This window comes from Cariama cristata, unplaced genomic scaffold (genome assembly GCF_000690535.1).
Source record: "Cariama cristata isolate BGI_N322 unplaced genomic scaffold, ASM69053v1 scaffold20531, whole genome shotgun sequence".
Lineage (NCBI taxonomy): Eukaryota > Metazoa > Chordata > Aves > Cariamiformes > Cariamidae > Cariama > Cariama cristata.
The window spans coordinates 1-18,453 of NW_009598943.1; the positions used below are offsets into that span (position 1 = coordinate 1).

The 18,453-nt window shown below is 36.6% G+C and overlaps 1 protein-coding gene across 1 annotated transcript; it reads left to right on the plus strand.

Annotated features, from left to right (window-relative positions):
* Window positions 1-4: 4 nt before the first annotated feature.
* Window positions 5-18,451, plus strand: DCAF17 (DDB1 and CUL4 associated factor 17; the record flags this gene model as incomplete). Its single annotated transcript, XM_009709517.1, has 14 exons — window positions 5-157; window positions 1,440-1,543; window positions 2,811-2,901; window positions 3,833-3,972; window positions 4,755-4,833; window positions 5,002-5,091; window positions 7,220-7,327; window positions 7,859-7,964; window positions 11,532-11,674; window positions 13,029-13,138; window positions 13,538-13,625; window positions 15,168-15,251; window positions 17,397-17,552; window positions 18,308-18,451. Coding segments are annotated over 14 exons (1,596 nt in total), but the record flags the coding sequence as incomplete, so codon positions are not given.
* Window positions 18,452-18,453: the final 2 nt, after the last annotated feature.

Sequence of the window (18,453 nt, forward strand, 5' to 3'; positions counted from 1 at the left end):
CTCGCAGGCCGCCGGCGGGAGGAGGGCCGCCTCCCGGGCGCCTGGGGCACACAACATCTGCCGCCTCCTCACCCGCAGGGCCCACGGCTTTTATGCCAGAGATGCTGGTGTCACCCACAGAAAAAACCTGGGACTCCTCAGAAAGATAATATGTCAGGTAATAGCGATGCTTTCCGGCGGTGGCCGAGCCCCTGCGTGTACTGGCTTTCAGCGGGGGTGTTCGGAGCGGCAGGCCTCAACCCAGGTGTTTGAGAAGTCCCTGGTCACACTAACAAGTTTGGGGAGAAAAATCCTGCCATTTTGCTAAAGAGAGTTAGAAATGGTTACATTTATTTCATGAGGCTCTGACCTAGGGATGTAGAGAGGACTGTGGTGTGAAAAATGCAGAAACACTTCTAAATTTAATAATCCTGTTAGAAATAGCCAATTATGAGATTTTATATCACTTATTTCTTCCCCTAAGATGGCTTAATGTATAATACCAATCTTAAATTCATAGTGCTTTAGGGAGCATCGATGTTAAATTTGAATGGAGTTCTCAGAACAAAATAAGATAATTAGCAGAGGTCTTCAGGTAAACGTGACCCTAATGTGTCAGTGAAATTTATGTTACAGAAAAAATAGGAATTAAACCAATCACAGACTAAAGTGAAATCGATTTTTTTTATCAAAACGATTACTGCTCCCATGTAGTAGTTGATAGAAATACATTGAAAGTGAATTAGTGGAAATGAATTGGCAATTGTGTTATTGGATAAAATAAAAATACATTGCATAAAATATGTGGATAAAAAAATGCATTTATTGGAAGTCAGCTAAAGTGTCTGCTTATGCAGCTAGATCAATGGGCATGCAAAGTTTACTGAAATAAAAATTAGTACATCTGACTTACACAAATACTGGAATCTTTGTTAATGATACAGAGCTCCTGATGTCTCTGATGCATGCAAGAAACTTTATGTGAGCAGTTTACCCCATTAACATTTCAGGCACTTTTTGCAAATAACTGTAAACGCATTTTTCTACCTTTCACACAAAATGCCAACAGCAGAATGGTGTCAGATGTTCAGTAAATTCAATTCCATAGAAAAGAGTTACGTACATATTTACACTCTAGATAGTTTTGTCCTTGATTTTGAAAGTTGCCATTATAGTTGCCAGTTTTAATTTTAATGCAGGCAAGTTAATGACAAAATATTCATTATCCATGCTGTCCATAATAGCTAATAAAAAAATCTTTTAATTTGGTTTTAAAAAAAGACAGAATTTCCCTAAAAAAGGTCTTTTAATTTTATTTTTTTTAAAAAAATTCCTTTATGTATTCAACAGCAAAGATTCAATTAAAGTAAGTTATTATACTGCAGGAGCTAAATAAAATATTTTCCAAAAGCAAGGTTTGCTACTAAAGCCTTCACAGTTACAACCACTGTCTATTTCAGGAAAGTACTAAATTCAAGAATGTTTGGACAACTCATTCTGCATCTCCTATTGCGTATGAAAGAGGAAGAATTTACTTAGACAATTACCAGTGCTGTATTAGCAGGTAATAAATTTACAGTTAAAAGTTACCCTGGCTTACAGTTTTAACACTGTGATTCTGTTTCATACATGTAGCTTTGGTGAAAGAAAGTCTGATCTTACTGGTGCTGTATAACTTCAGCTTTCAGAATACTTTAATAGGAGTGGAAGATTATTACCATTTTATAATTTTGCACTAAAAAGCCAATGAACGGTAGTTCTTTGTGATCTGATAACTAGCAGTGTGCTAAAGAATGTGTCACAAAATTAGCCTATGTAACAAGCTTGGTACCTTGTATATAAATTCTGCATTAAAGAAGTAAATTATTGTTCACATAAAAGTACAGTGTGCAGAGTACTTGCTTTTGTTCATGTATTTTGCAGATCAGTTGTCTGATCTGATGTACTCTCCTGTTCCATGGTCAGCTGCAGAGGCACGGCTTAGGAGGCAGCACAGGGTAGGGTAGAGGACAGGAAGTCCTGCCTACACTGATCCTTGCCCTTGCCCTCGCCCATCTTTCTTGTGAGGGAAGTAGCAGGGACTTGGAGAACTGTGTTGCTGAGTAAGTTATGGTCAGAACAGTTTTGAGACAGTGTCATATGATACATAAAAGACAAATTACTCTGTCAGTGTAAACCACTGAGAGTTAATTAAATTACAGCAGAGATCTAAATCTGCTTAGCTGTGTTTTATTCCTACATTGTCTGAATGCTTTCCAGTACTGGGTTAACCTGTCTTGACATCTTTCAGGTTTATCTTTGGCTCATCCTCTCCCTGAGGGGAAAACTCTGCACACGACAAAGTATTTATTCTTGTATTAGGAGGGGTTTTTTTAAGTATCTGTACATGATGCCACACCTTTATATTATGAAAGGCAACACTGGAAGAGCTTAAAGGGAAGGTTCCAGGATGATCACTAGTTTCTGGAATGTGCTTGCTTTTTAATGGATATCGCTAGAGTAAGAATGTTACTATTAAGTTTGTTATTTAAAAAAAAAAACAAACTACTGAACAACAAAAAACCAAAAAACCCAAAAGAAAACAAAAAAACCCACAACACCAACCCACAAAACAGAGAAGGTTAGCTTTTAAATATTATGTTATACTAACTGTTGTTTATTAGGGTTTATTTTGAGAGCAATTTCAGGTTGTATTGACAAAGTAAAAATAAGATGTTTAGATTTCTGACCTGCCTAAAGAGAAGGCAGGATTTATAAAACTGTATGAAATGACTTGTTGATAGAAAGTAGTTTATAAAGTAGACTAATGATTAGCAATCATTTTCCTCCAGCATTGCACAAGAGCCAAGAATACTTTATCAAAAGCCAAAGTGTTCTAAGTCAGAAAAAATAGAAGATGCTTTATTGTTGGAAAGCCCACTGGTAAGATTACTTTTTACTAGAGCATCGTTGTGCAAAAAACCAAATCATTATGTTTCGGTGAAACATATTTAGAATAGAGTGTTCTTTCCCTGCAAACTATTGTCTTAATGTTTTTATATAGTTAAGTCATTTAAGGTTTGAAATGTGTGCTTACTTATTTTGACAGAACATTTAAAGGTATACTTCTCTGAATTTCTCAATAGGACATTCAAATTCTTTTTTGTGAGCTTTCATGGAAGATTTTAAAAACAGTGCCTTTATGCTTATGCAACTAACTTTAATTCCTTACAACATAAATTCTGTTTAATTTTTTCTTTATTTTTTAATTAGCAAGGGCAATAGGTGGGAGTTTCAGTTTTTACCAGATCTGTTGACAGTAAAAGAAAAAAAAGACAGATAAACCGAAGACTCATTGAAGCTGCCTAACAGCTGTTCAGCTGTTTCTAACTAATAGATTATATAATTTCCCTCCTCCTTGAGTAGTTTTTCTCTCATCCAGTGTCCACAGAGCTTAGGAATATTGGCCCCATCCTTGGGGTGCCTAAAAATTATGCAGCGTGAATACCATTCTTAGCAGTTACTGTTGAGTTACCACTGAATGTCTTATTCTACAATACTTATTATCTCTTCAAGATTGGTATCAGTTAGATCAATAAGCAGTTATACTTCACTTTTGCAAGGCGAGGGATTTTTAAAAGGTGTCTTCTAGAGAAGGCAACTGCCTTGCAAAAAGTGTAACAGATTATTTATGTGATAGTTGGATGACTATTTGGCACAGACATGAGCTTAGACATCCTGATGTGATTAGCAGACAGGTTTCCACTTTTAGTTTTTGAGGAATGTGCATGAACTTTTGTTTTCTTGTTACTGTGTCAAAATGTTATGTATCCTCCTGGTACAAATTTTTTTCTGATAACCTTTTGTTATGTAGGGGGAAATGCTACCAAGTCCATCAGACTATAAATCTTCCCTGATAGTCTTGACAGTGCAGAACTGGCTTCTACGTCTCTCTGCTGATAGTGGAGAAGTACTGGAAAAAATATACCTTGCTGGTTCCTGTTGCAAATTCAGGTATTAAACATTGACTAGGCTTTATGTCATTAACAATCATTAGTATTACACCGGAGAAAGAGAATCATGTTTATTTGAGTACTATCCTATGTCAGACTTCAGGTCTGTTAGTCTAGCACATTACCTGGAGTACTGTTCCTGCATGCTGTTTTCCATAGAAGAATTTCAGCAGCTTAAGTATTATGGATTCAAACGTGGTATCAAGTTCCACAAATGCTACAAAAACTAGGCCACTATTGGCTTTTCTTTGACAATTTTACAGCCTTTAATTTTGCAATAGCTACATACCAGGAAAGGACCTTTAAAAGCTGTAAAACAAACTTCATAAAATGTAAGAAAAATACATTTAAAGTTCAAGCCATTTTTAACTTGCAAGCATTCTTCTCCATAGGGTAGCCAATATACTCTTTAAAGCAAAGCAGTTACTGCTTCTGCTAAACTGCATCTTTTTTTCAGTTCTCAGAAGAAATTGTTTCCTTTAGGCTGAAGGATAAGAAAGCAGTGCGTTGTGAAGGGAAGGAGAAAAATTAAGATAGTGAATGTTCATACTTTCAGAATTATTCTCTCGATCCTGTATGAAGTAAGCCATTCCTAGTTCGGTGGGTTTTGCGTTAATTGCAAACAGCAAACATCTCAGGCACCTCTCCCGAATCAGATACTGAACAGTTTGCCTGGACACAGGAATCTGCCTAGTTATAGTAGATTGTATTTTGTGTGAAATAATGTATTTATTATTAAATTATTTTTAAATTATTAAGCTAGGCCTTTCTTGTCACAAATAGGTATCTGAGCTGGGATACTCCTCAAGAGGTAATGGTTGTAAAGTCAGCTCAGAATAAGCTCCCTGCAGCAGCACGGCAGGTAAGTTTGTTGAAAAACTCTGTCATTCTTAAATTTTTACAAAACAAAAAATTTACAACGACAGGAATGGAGACATTAAGCTTTGTTATTATGGTGGAAGATGAAGGTGTGCTACCATTAATAAATAGTAGTATAATAACTATATTCAGTATTGTTGTTCCTTCCCAGGCAGGTATCCAACAGTCTGTTTTGTTCTATCTTGCTGTATTCCAAGTTTTGCCTCTTTCATTCGTTGGAATGCTAGAAGTAAACAAAAAGGTAAGTTAATGCCTCTATTAATTGTGATCTGTACTGTAGTTGTATGGGAGGCATTACAGCTTGTAAAAGCATAGTGCCCTGGAACATTAATTAGCAGTAATGTTCTTGTGTCTGATAGGGGCATTGGGGGAAAGATTCTTAATTCGAATGATTAGAATAGAAAATACAAATGCATTCTGCTATTGGGTTACTCTTTGACGTGTAGAAGGAAGTGTAGCCTTTACTTATAGCAATCATAAGAATTAGGGAATCCTAAAGTGTCTGTAGACTTCTTTTCACCTCTTTAAAGAAAGATAGATGTGCCTCTGACCAACTCCTACTGATAGTATATTAAGTCTATATGCAGTTCCAAATGTTTCAGACTTGTACTATCATTGATATTGAATGGCAAAATGTAAATATGTGTCTTGCTTTAGCAGTCAAGAGCAAACAACCTTTCTGAGGTCAGTTTGTGACCTGCAAGGAGCAGTGTATATATTAGGAAACCTCAAGTCAGATGGCAAGTTTACTGCTCTGGTGAAAAAATATGTCTATTTTAAGTCAAGAGAGCTCTGGGCACAACTTATACATGGAACAGTACAAACATGCAAACTCTGTCTTCAAAGCTGTATGAGCTACAGTCTCATTTGGGGTCCAGTGTTATTAGTGAGTTTTATCTGGTGCTGGGTTGGGTTGAGGCTGTAGTTGAGATTGGGCTGGCAGGTGAAGGAGTGGGGTTAAACATTTTTCATTTGGGCCCATGAAAGTTTAGGGGCACTGTGTATTGTTCTGTTCAAAATTAGTATTTAGGACTGGAAAAAAACGTGACCAGTATCAAAGGTATTCTCAATCTGGTTAGGAATGGCATGCCAGATTCCTCATGGTCATAGTAGGTGAAACATCTAAAAGAGTATTTTTTCAGTTGGGCTTGTACTGAGTGCTCATCAGAGTAACTGTTACAGGTGGGAATAACATCAGGGCAGAATCTGGGATTTGAGAATACACCCAGCAGAGGAAGCAACCAGGGAATGCAATGCCACTGATACAGATCAATGGAATGTAACTGTTAGATTAGATTTAGGATTAGGGTTACTGTTCAAGACTGCAGAATGCACCTAATGCATCAGCTTTGATGAGGTGGTACACCACAATACATTCTGAGTTCAGACTAGGTAAGGTCTCAAGGATAAAAAGGAGAGTTTAGGGTTGGAAGACTGCTAGAGCTTGTGTCTGGAGGACATTGGGACCTAAGATGACAAATGTATTGAGAAAGAGCCATAAAACTAAATAAAAGGCAAGGTCTCAGGAGTGAATGTATCTTTTCAGACCAAACTGATCACAATCACAACATCATTGACAGTGTTAAGATTTAGGAGCATTACAGCTTTTGGGTTTCTTTTGACAATTGTTTTTAAGGCTGTCTTAACCGTGTTTTAATTGCTTTTTCATATAGTTATTCAGATTAAAGAAATGAAAGCTCTAGGTTTCCAAGCATCTCTATTTAAAAGAAATAAATTAGGAACTTCACATGTTGTTATTCATTAAATATTAAGAATTAGTTTGTTGGGTTTTTCTCAATGGAGATGTGTTAAGCAGTGGCACAAATGAATACTGATTATTTTTAAAAGGGGTAAGTCAGCTTCTCCTGTATATGTCTAATTTGGATTCAGAGAGGATCCTGTATTCTGTGGCAGCTGGATAATGGAGTTTTAGTACAGCTGTACACAGTCATAGAGCCATGATTAGACTAGTATTTTACCCTGGTGATGAAGAAAGAACAGAAGATCTGAAATCAGTACTTTTAGATTGAGCTGTTAGCTTTTCTAACATTCCTGTGGGATGCTGGGTAATATAATCATTCATGTATGATAATAACTGGGTAACATGATACGAAGATATACTGAGAATCAATTAGAGAATGAATCTGCTTTCAGAATATGACTAATCTAACCTCAGGTGTTACTGCACTGCAAAGTATTATAGACACTCAGCAGAAACAGATAAATTACAGAAAACTTCATGAACTAAAACAGTGATCATAGGGTTTGGTCAGAATAAAAAATTTAAAGCAATTGCAAAAATAAGGACATAATGTCAGTATTTTGCATTTCTTCCCTAATACAATATTTTTCTCTTCCTTTTTTCCCAGGTATTTGGTAGTAGTGTGACAGATGTTGCTGTTTCTAATGGAATCCTCATTGTAATGTATAGCATGGGTCTGGTCAGGCTCTATAACTTTCAGGCCATCTTGGAAAAGGTAATGAAATACAAAATTTTTCATACAGTCCATACTATTTTGGGGCAACAAATCATAAATATTCATGTAATGTCACATAGGTACATGGGGAATGTGTCAAAGGATAGAGTTCTTGCCTAAATCTGTTTACAGTTGGAAGATGCGAATGGGTACACTATCAGAAAATTCTACCCACACCAGTTACAGGTGGCAAAACGTAAGAGATACAGGGTCAGACAGGCCCTTCAGCACATACAGAGAGGAGCTATGTAAATGCTAGACCAGGATATGCTCTTCTTTACACACCTAGTCTGTACTTATAGATGAGCGTTAAGGCTAGAAACTGATGGGCATGGAAGATTGTTTGATCTGAAACAGAACTGCAGTGGGAATTTTGAGTTTATCTTCTTCCAGTGGAAAATCAAATGTTAATTAAAAAATAAGACTTCAAGCAGTATCTAACAACATAAAGAATGTGCAGTAATAGAGCAGTAAAACTAAACAGCAAGTAAATACACATCAATAAAGCTAAATTGTTCTGTGTTATTTTAGTTCATGGAACAGCCATTTCATTTGGGACGTGAATTCAACTGGAATGGTCAAGTGGGAGTTGTAGGAAAGTATCCATTTGGTCTTCCATGTAACATTAAAATAACAGGTATTTATGATCTTTGTATTATCTCGCTGGTGGCTTTTATGGATTAATTGTGATTTATTTCGCACTAAGAAAAAAACATTAAAATTACTGTACTCATTGTGCTGTAGCTAGATTTCTGGGTTTACGTAAAAATGTGCTTTGCTTTAATTACAAGAATTAATTACATAAGACTTGTCTAGAAAACTAGTACAGCAACTGATCTATTTGAAAAAGTTCATAAGGAATGCATGAAGTGGAAACACCTTCTTTGCTTCTGAGACACAACTGCTCTTGGGAAAGAGGAAGGGCTAGGACAGCTGTTAGTAACACCCAGAAACAGTATACAGTATGTAAACAAAAGATGTGAGAATGTTTAATCTAACTTTCAGGGGGAATTCAAGGAGACCAAATACAATTTGTCCCAGTTGCATTTTGATAATTCTAAGTTGTCAGAAATGTGCCGGTTTCAATAAAATTCATTCCTGAGGAGAGAACAAATTATCTATTAAAACAATTCTTATGCCTCAAGTCATTAACTTATGAATGTTCTGCTTTATGTAATGACTTTAATTTCTCTGAAACCAATCAATCATTTCTGTTGGTGTGTTTGAGATTAGAATTTGGTGCCAAGAATCTTAATGCATGACTAAAACCTGAGACTTTCTTTGAACCTTTTTTTTTTTACTTTAAAAACACATTCTCACAAGTTTACACTTGACGCACTTCCAAAAAAAAAAAATAGTAGATTTCACCAATACCAAATAATGCATGCTTTTATTTATTTCATTTTCAATGATTCTGTACTAAATGGTTTTTACAGGTGACTGTCCACATAAAAAACATTTTTGATCTTTATGTTCGCAAACAGTGTCAGATAATAACAGGCAAACCAAACCAGATTTACATAAACCTGAGGAAATACACAAAGATAAAATACAGACTTAGCTAGTGAAGGCTTTCAGTTATAATGCAATGTTTTATTCAAACAAAGTGATAGACTGCTATAATTGATGTCTCAGGTTCTGCAAAGGGAAATATCTGCTCATTTTCCACTGTCTCAGTCTGCAAAACCACAATTTAATGTTAGGGGCCCTGTGGAAAACATGCTGTGGGACCTTTAATAGGAAGCCTATACCAGATTTGTTCTCATGTCTTACAGATCATTGTAGTTTTTAGTTTTGAGATTTAAAACCAATGTACTGGAGAAAATGTTTTTGATCTTGAATCATATTCAAGAATTTGTGGTTAGGAAGTTTTAAGCTCATGACAGACATTTGCCATGACTGCTCTTTGCAGATAGTTGCATTCCTGTGGTTTTTGAGCTGTTTTCTTTTAAGAATGAGATGGCCGACTGAGCGTTCAATGTAATGTAATGCTTCAGTGAGCGAGATTTTAAGTTTCAGAGTTCAAGCTTGTATTTACTATAATTTAACTACATGTGATTTTCCCTCGTAGTCCTAGCCTCCCTACAGAAATTGCCTGAAGGAATGGCAGTTATTTCAGTGCTGGTTTTATGGTGTGTTAGGTACCCAAGAGGAAGTGTATAGAGATCAAAACTTACAAGGTACTATGTACCTACCACGTCATTTCCAGCTGTTGACTGGTAAGGAATTTGATCTTGGTCACAGCAGAAGGAATGGAAAGGTATCTATAAATCTTCATTATATCACTTTCTGAAAGGTCCAGAACTTAAAACTGCAGTTTGATTTATTATTAGAGGATACAGTAATTTCCATTAAAAAAAAAAAAACAGAGAGAAAGAAACTTCGCTGAGAATTTTTTTTTACATTTAGAGCAAATACTTGTTAGTGCTGCCAGGAACAACTTTACAGCTTTATGTTTAGATGAGGCTGGAGAATTTTAAGGAAGCGAACAAAGAAGCTCAAGTGGAGATTGAAAACTGGCAATGCTAGGGAAAGGACTTAAAAACAATGAGAACAGGAGGTTCTCTCTTGAGCAACAAGAGCAAGTGACACATAGCAGGAAAGAGGGAGTTGAGGCAGCAGAGTCATACTATCACAGCGGTTTAGGTGGCTATGATCTTCCAAATCTTTGCCAAATAAACATAAAAAGAAAGGCATATTCTATCAGCAGCCTGGTCTGCATAGGACTGATATATTATTGAAATGCATTTAAATCTACCATTTAGTCCGCCTACCAGAATTTTTGAGGGGCCTTGCTATATATGCTTTATTTAAAAAGTCGATAGGGTAAAATGTTAACAAATTTTCTTAGCTCTTTTTTCAATTTCTGACAAATTTTAATATCAGTAAGTCCTCTGCCTATGCCTCTATCTTCAATATTTTGTACATTTTCAGCAGATGCCTCAGTTTTTATAACCTATACTTTGTTATATCTTGCACAGAATCTCCCATTTCCTATGTGTTAGCCCAAGAGGCAACTAGAAGACAGCCAGTTTCCAGCTTAGGAAAGACTTCATTTCCATGGGCAGTGAACTAATTCCTTTCAATCTAAATGGCTAAGTTGTTGGAAACATGAATGAAGGAAAAAGAGAGAAGCACTGTGTAAACAGAATTTCTGATGTCATGTGACATCTTAGCACCATTAGCTAGGATCCGGATAATTACCTAGACTAAGCAGAACAAGGACAAGTCAAAATTTGGATAAGGCCTTCGGGACACAAAAGTCCAGATAAGAACCTCGTTCCCCTCACAGTAATCCAGCTTTGGGGCAGGGGTGGATATATTCTGCCTGTTTAAATGTCCCTTGTAATTGCAGATTTTCTCCACATTTTGTCAATTTTTTTCCCAGCACTTCTCTGTACTGCTAGAAAGAGATGATCTTCAGTCTGAAATTGATTCAGTTACAGCAGCTGTACAAATTGGTTTTATTCAGCTAGTTGGTAGAAGTTGTAAAGCTCCGTGCAATCCATTTTGTTCAAAGATGCTTCTCTCATTCAGTACACAGAAGACTTGTAAGAATGGCGTATTACATCTGCATAATTTATCCCAACTGAACTGAAGGGAAAACTAGATACCTTTTGCCATTAATTACAAAAAAATCCTAGATTTTTATTTATTTTTATGAACTCAGCTACAGATTATATTCATTGTGGTCCACACTATTTTGTTGCGTTACACAAAAGGAGGAGGAGTATTTGAATTTGGGTGTCTTTCTGGGTTTAATTCTGTTGTTTGAGATTGCTGCTGCTATTTCCAGCTATTTATCAGCATTTTTCCCAAGAGAATAGTGACCCTTTTGATATACTCTGATCTCTTCATGTGTACAACCTCTCTCATTCAGATGAGCTGGATTAATTTTAATTGTTTGCTACATCTTTGCTTATCTAGCTTATTTAGAATGATGTCAGTCAAAGGTATCAGAAGAGCAGTTCAGCGTGAAGATCTGAGAAGGCACTAACCTTCCACAGGGAACTGCAGATGTGTGCCTGGATGCTAGGTGAGGTAGCATAGCTGGTGCTAGAAGAAAGATCACAAGCAATGTATTTCCACCAGTCTTCAAAAGTTCTGAAAAATTAACAGCTTTATTGGAATTTAGAATTGTAAGGATCAATAGAATTATGATTGTTCTGCTACTAATGGTATTAACATTACCAAATATTTGCAGATACCCCACCTTTGCTATTTGAAGCATCTTCTCTGGAGAATGCCTTTCAAATTGGAGGTTACCCTTGGCATTATATCATCACACCTAACAAGAAAAAACATAAAGGAGTCTTCCATATTTGTTCTCTGAAAGACAATGCTTTGGTAATATATTCAGATAGCAGCTTCTCTGAAATTAATGTGTATCACGTTTGTCTTCATCTCTTCTTCTGAGTAGTGCTCGAGGTAACAATACCCTTGTTTTCAAGTGTGGTGCTCTCACAGGGATCACCCCACAGTGTTACATCTGCTATCGAGTGCAGTCGTGTAAAATGTTTTTTTCTGAATTAGTACTGCTTCTGATATTTCCTTCATTCCAGTATAATCATAGCATTGTCAGTGCTACACAGCACTGTGTTCTTGGCTTAAGAGTTAAGGCTTAAGCAGAATCTCATTACCTCATTCCTTGCATGGTAACATCTTAATGTACTTCCGACTAGTCAGCCTACCAAATGGCATGACTAAAGAAACATTTTACGTTTTAAGAAATTGCAGAATAAGTTTCCTTAATGTTTGTAGTTTATCCCTGATTTTTACCTTCTTTTTCCATCCCTAGAAATATTTTATTATTCAATTTAATCCAGCATTCCTGATTATTTTTATTTATATACTATTCATCATATATCCTTTTGCGTAGGCTGTCCATCTCAGCTTTATTTTGGATCTGGATTTGACCTGAAGATCATTCAGTAATATAAGCAGCTTCTAGGCCTGTTAGTTCAGGGTTCTTCACTAAAAAACTTCTCATCTCTTTTACTGGCCTGATCAAATCGATGATCCCCCTCTTATCTCTTATTTTCAAAACAGATCTTTTACAACCATAGCTGAAGATCAATTTTGATTCAAAGGGACTTCTACAATCTTTTCTCACTTAGTTTTTTCTATGTGGGTTCATACATTTGGAAATTTGAATGATCAGGATCAGCTAAATTTAACAACAAAAAGCCACTGCCAAAATCCCAAGATTTTGACCAGCTCGCAGCTGAAATCACAAGCTATCCTAGGCTTACACATTCCACAAATATTTGCACAAAAGAGGCTGAGCCTGAGGTTTGAAGCTCAAGTCAAACTTTCTGCTAGTGCTTTTCTCATGTCTTGACACATCCCATGTCTTTGACATTCAAATTGCTGGAATTGTTGAAGTGTTTGCAGAGTGTAGGCTAAATCTTCCTTTTGCTTAGTTTCAGGAGAGGCAGGAGCATGTATAGCTGTGGTACAAGGTCATTGTGTATTGCATATTAAAAAAGTTGAAACTGTTCTGTGGAATATCTTGAGAATTGGAACCGAGTCTTTTTTATTATTATTATTATTGTTCCACTGCCATCCTTTCTGGTCATGATTATGAGCAATACTTAAAAACCTTCAGAGGTATGTGGAGAGGGGCTCGGTATTTTCTATTTAATTAGATCTGTGAAACTTTCAAAATAGTAATATTCTAAGCTTTCCCTTTCTTCTTCAGGCAAAAAATGGCATACAGGATATGAAATGCTGTTCACTGGAACCTGACTGGATATATTTCCATCCAGATATGTCAGGTAGAATAATCCACGTGGGACCAAATTTGATAAAGTACGAGCCTTTTTTTCTCAAATCTTATTTTCATTAGAGGAAAAGTTGCATAACTGCATAAATTCAGTAGTTTGACAATTTGCCAGCCAAAACACTCATCAAGCTCTAGAAACTTTAAAATTTATTATTTTGTCAGAATCAGAAGTTCTGGTAGAAATATTTGCAGATTTCTAAATGATGAATGTGGGCAGGCAACACTAGATTTTGAAATGAAAAATGTTCAAGGACTGCTGTGTTAAAATTTCACTGATAAACATAAATTACAAAAATAATTTATTTCAAGTTCAGTTATTTCTGATGTTTTAATATATCTGATTTTTTAAAATTATAAATATAGAAGTGTTGTAGTAGGTGGATTAGAATACATGACTTATTTTGTAATTTCTGTTTCTTTTGTAGAGTCTTGAAGCTTAAGGAAGTTAAAAATAATACAGATCAAATGGAGATTGCCGAAGATTTTACTATTGTGGCCAGCAGAGAAAACTGTGTGAGTTTAGTGTCTGAGATCACAATGTATGATTTTGAGCAATACACAGGGGTTTTGCCTATGTGAGTAATCACTGTGTTCTATGGGCTTAATTCAAAGTTTATTGAAAGACATTCCATGTCTTCATTGGACTTTAAGCTGTATGAAAAGAAAACAGTAACACTTTCAGGATAGCTTTCTAAAACCTCCAGTCTTTTCTTTAGTTTTCAGCATTCTTTGTGCAGTATAACCATGTATCACTGATATAAAACATACTTAAAAGATGATGACAGATTTCCTTCAAAAGAAGGTGTCACCAAGTGATAATTGTGTGCATCTCTGGTGCTCAGGTTAGTTGATCATACAAATGCTAGAAATGTTTCAAGTCTCTTGTAACTTAGGGGTAAGTCTTCAAAAGACAACAAAGACAATACATTGCTTCCAAAAGTCTGTTTCTTTTCCTGGCCATGCATACCTGTCCCTCCCTTATGACCGGTTTGGCATTCATCTAACCCCTGGTGAGCCAAATCAGTGCACTAAAATAAAACAAAAGCAGAAAAGGTGAGTACTTTTCTGCTTGTTTGGTGACTGAACTCAAGCTGGAACAGAACAGAACTGAATCATCAGTGGGTCAGAAGAGCACAGAGAGGTAGAACCAAGTGCTGAGGGGGTGATTCAAAGCTCCTGGTAGAAATGAGCTCTTAAATCACCTTGGTTGTTTCATGAAGTCTTTTGTGATAGAAAATCACAAAGACAATCTAAATGTCAAAAAAGTTAAAGAGCACACTCATGAAGTAAGTTTTTTGGCAGTGCATGGAACTGTCATTTTGCCTCAGTATATGAAGTTATGTCTGACATAAAAGCAAGTTTTTACAGTTTATTAGTACTGTAAAGTCCCTGGAAATCAGTGATACTAATTTTGAAGCTTCTGCAGAAGAAAAGTTTGTGTATTAAAAATCTACACTAACTCAGGAATAAAACTTCCATTCAATTCAGAAAGGATAAGCTTTGTCATCTAAAGACTTGCCATACTTTTTTCTTTTTTTTTTAGGGTTTGTTTAGAGTTCTAATCCTGTCTGTGCTGTGCCTTTTCCTTTTGACTTCCATTGATACCCCAGTTTTGAATGTTTCTGGTCTTATTGAAGCCCAGTGGGAGCAGCTGTGGTGGTTTAAGATGCTACTTTCCCCATCTTCTGGAAGAAAGAGTTTAAGAAACAAATTGGTGATGACTTAGCTGTCTTAATTCTCATTCCAGCATCTTGGCTCCAGTCACTTCTATTCCAAAAATTATGGTAACTGAAAACCTTTGCCACCTCTACAGGACTGAGAGCCTCTGAATATGAGTAAACATCAGTAATATCTCAACTAAAGCCACTGAGTTCATGAACCCTCATAAAGAAGAGGTAGCAGCACTAGGGCCATGCATAGCTAATGAGCAAAACAATCTGAGAGATTAAAACAAGGTCAGAAAACAAAAGACATGAAAGGGCTACGTTGTCAAATAGATAGGAAGAAACTAAAATGATTCCAAGTCTGGAGCCACTTTTTTCTTTTTCTTCAAAGGTGAGCAATGCTGTTACTGTAACAGCTTCTGGTCGAGTGGTGAAAAAGCGTTTTAACTTGCTGGATGATGACCCAGAACAAGAGGTAACTGACGTAGTGACTAAGAGCAGTTCATGGATTATTTAAGATGTTTAGCTAGCCAGAAGTCATTCTTGTTTCAGGTGCAGTGGCTGTAACCATCAGCTGTGTTAATCTTTTAGTTCTTTATTCTGCTTCTGTGGCTGTCTTTTTCTTCTTAACTCCTAATCATTTCCCCTCTCTGTCTGTCATCTTTTCTCCTTGGTTGACATTTGTGCTTTGGATAGTCTCTCTCTTTTAAGAACTGATCTTATGCCCCATGGTACTGTCTTAAGTCCATGTGACTTCAGTGGCACCAAAATTTAGTTGTTAATGTTATGAACCATTACTCTTCTCTCCATTCAAACAACTCCTTTAAACATATCTTGTAAAGCATTTTATGAAATGAAAGAAACATACTTCTTTTTTCTCTGCTTTAGGTTCCTCTAGTCTTTGATATAGTATCTCTCAACTATATTTTTCTCTCCCAATTGCTTTGATTAGATTGCAAGATAAAGTATTTAAGACTTTTCCTTTAAGTAACTGCTTCTTGAGAGTGAAAACACCACATGCCTTGGTGTTGAGTCTTCAAGACACTATGAAGAATATTTTTTAGCTCTCTATCTAGAGCTGGAGCTGTAATTTACATAAGCACAACAGTTAAAATTCATCAGTTTCTGGCAGTTGTTTCTGTTCTGTTTTCTGAGGAAATAGATTTTACTAAGGTAAAAATACAAGACAGTCCAATATAACCCTTAAGGTCTGCAGTTCATTTCTATCCACTTTTTTTTTTTTTAACATAGTGAAAATTAGAGTCTGCACATTGGTTTTTTTCCTGCTGTTATACTTTATTTGTGATTCCAGATATTTTTCCATTGTGGAAGAAAAAGACTAGCTTGAATTTTAACGAGTATGTTACCAAGTTCATAACAGTGAGATAGAAGCAATTAAGGCAGTTGTCCCAGTCCGGTTTTGAACTCAGGGTAGGTTTGTAGTGATCCCAGGAGTGAGATTAAGACACAAACAAGGTCAGATGCTGCTAATTTGGTTGCTTTATTGAATACACAACAGAGACTGGACCGATAGGAAAGGTAGGAGTTATTAATAGGGAAAACTTAGCAAGTATTCAGGAAAGCATGCAAGAGTCATCACCATGGATCCAGTGGCGTCCCGTAGGTCCGTAGTCCTCGGTTTCTTCGGTGGAGGGTGCACACCATGACTTGTTTCTGTGATCTTTTATGAGGAGTCTCAGGCGGGGTGGGGTGGGGTGGGTCGTTGCTGACTCCGCTTGCTGTAACACATCCCACGCCTCAGGTCTCGCCTTTCACGCGCCCCTTGCATGTTTACTTAGTATGTGTCCTTGGAATTTCAGCAAATAATCTAGTTTCTAACAGATATATGGCTTATACTTAATTTCTTTCAAGGATTTTTGCCTTGTAATTGCTGCAGCTGAAGTTACTCGGCCTGGATGTCTCCAGAGTTGTCAGCCTGATAGGCAGGGGAGTTTCCTGCTATCGCAGCAAGACGGGCAGAGGAATGTCCTGCTATTGGCAAGATAAGCAGCCTTCCTGGGTTGTTATTTTTGCAAGGCCAGCGAGCGGTCCTGAGCAAGCTTTGAGGCAAATGTCTGTTCAGTCAGTCTCTCACAGCAGTTCACAATCTTCACCTTTTGGTCTCAGTTCATCACCGTCACAAACTCTGTGGAGCGAGGGAGAGATCTGAACAGAACATTGAGGTGTTCATGTGAATGGAATTACCCTAATTTACCCATCCCCTCAAAACCAGTAATGTTTTTAAGCTATACTGTCCCAACATGTCTGCTTCAAGAGAGGGCATGGAGTTTAAATATGTCTCTTCTGCCACTTTCAAAGTACTTTTTTCTATTTCCTGTATGATATATGTAAAATACATGTACGTAAGGATTGTTCAGAACATCACTTTCTTCTCTCCTCTCTTAAGAAATTTTGCTGAAATACTTTGGACAACTTGTGTTGGGAAGGGTGCCTGTTGGGTATCAGGCTGGCAAAGTTTTCTTTATCAGACCAGAAGACTTAAGAACTACACTTTTTCCAATTCCACTTTCAACTGAAAGAAAAAGAGCTATGCAATTTAGGTAGAGGGGAATGTGAATTTATGTTTGATTTGTAAACTTGAGGTTTTGTTTTTCTTAAGACATTCAAAATTGTGGACTATGAAGATGAATTGGATTTGTTATCCGCTGTGGCCGTTACTGAAATAGGAGCTGATGGAAGAGCTCATCTTGACTTTCATTGTAATGAACATGGGATGCTACTTAAGAGTATTCCATTACTGGAGTCCTGGGATGTGGTGAGGAGAATTCCTGTCTCTCGTTTATGCTAACACTTCCCCATACCCATTTACCTACCATTTTTGTTCAGATTTGAAGCAAATATATAAATAGTGTTGCCAAATGCTATGGATGAGATTTCTACAAAATAATAATCATAATTCAAAAAATTTAAGTATTCCATCAGACAATAGTTCATTTATCTGAAAACCTCCATGATTTGAAGTTAAGAAATTTTTTTTGTTGGTTGATTTGTTTCTTTTTTTTTGGCTGGGGAAGGGGTCGTCCTGAGGTATTTCTGAAGTATTTATCAACTTGAATACTCACCCTCTCGCAAGTTACATCAGCTTAACTTTACAACTTGTAAATAGTCTCACTAGCTTAACTTGAACTACTCATGCATAGAATTAAGCATGGACTTCACTGTGTGTATATTTGGAGACATGGAATGGGCTGTTCCTACAGTCCAAGTTTAGGTGGACATCCAACTTAGATGATCTGAAATATTCAGCACCTTTGGCACCTCTTTCATCATTGACTGCATGGGCAACTTAGGATGTTAAATCAGATGCTCTTAATTGCACTTAGATTCCTAAAATAGGCATGTGGGAAACCTCTCAAAGTTTTAAAATTCTGTCCTTTTTCTGGAAAAGCAGTCTGTGTGTACCTGCACAAAATTCCTGTCTGATCATGGAGGTCACCAATGTTAAATATTTTTTTTAGCAAGTTGTGGAAATGGAGACTGCAATCAGAATCTTTTTTTTTTTCATTTCAGACTTACAGTCATGAAGTTTACTTTGACAAAGACCTTGTATTACATATAGAACAGAAGCCTAACAGGAGGTTCAGTTGTTACGTTTACCAAATGGTCTGTGATACTGCAAAAGATGATGAATGTTCAAGCCATGAAAAAGCAGAAAG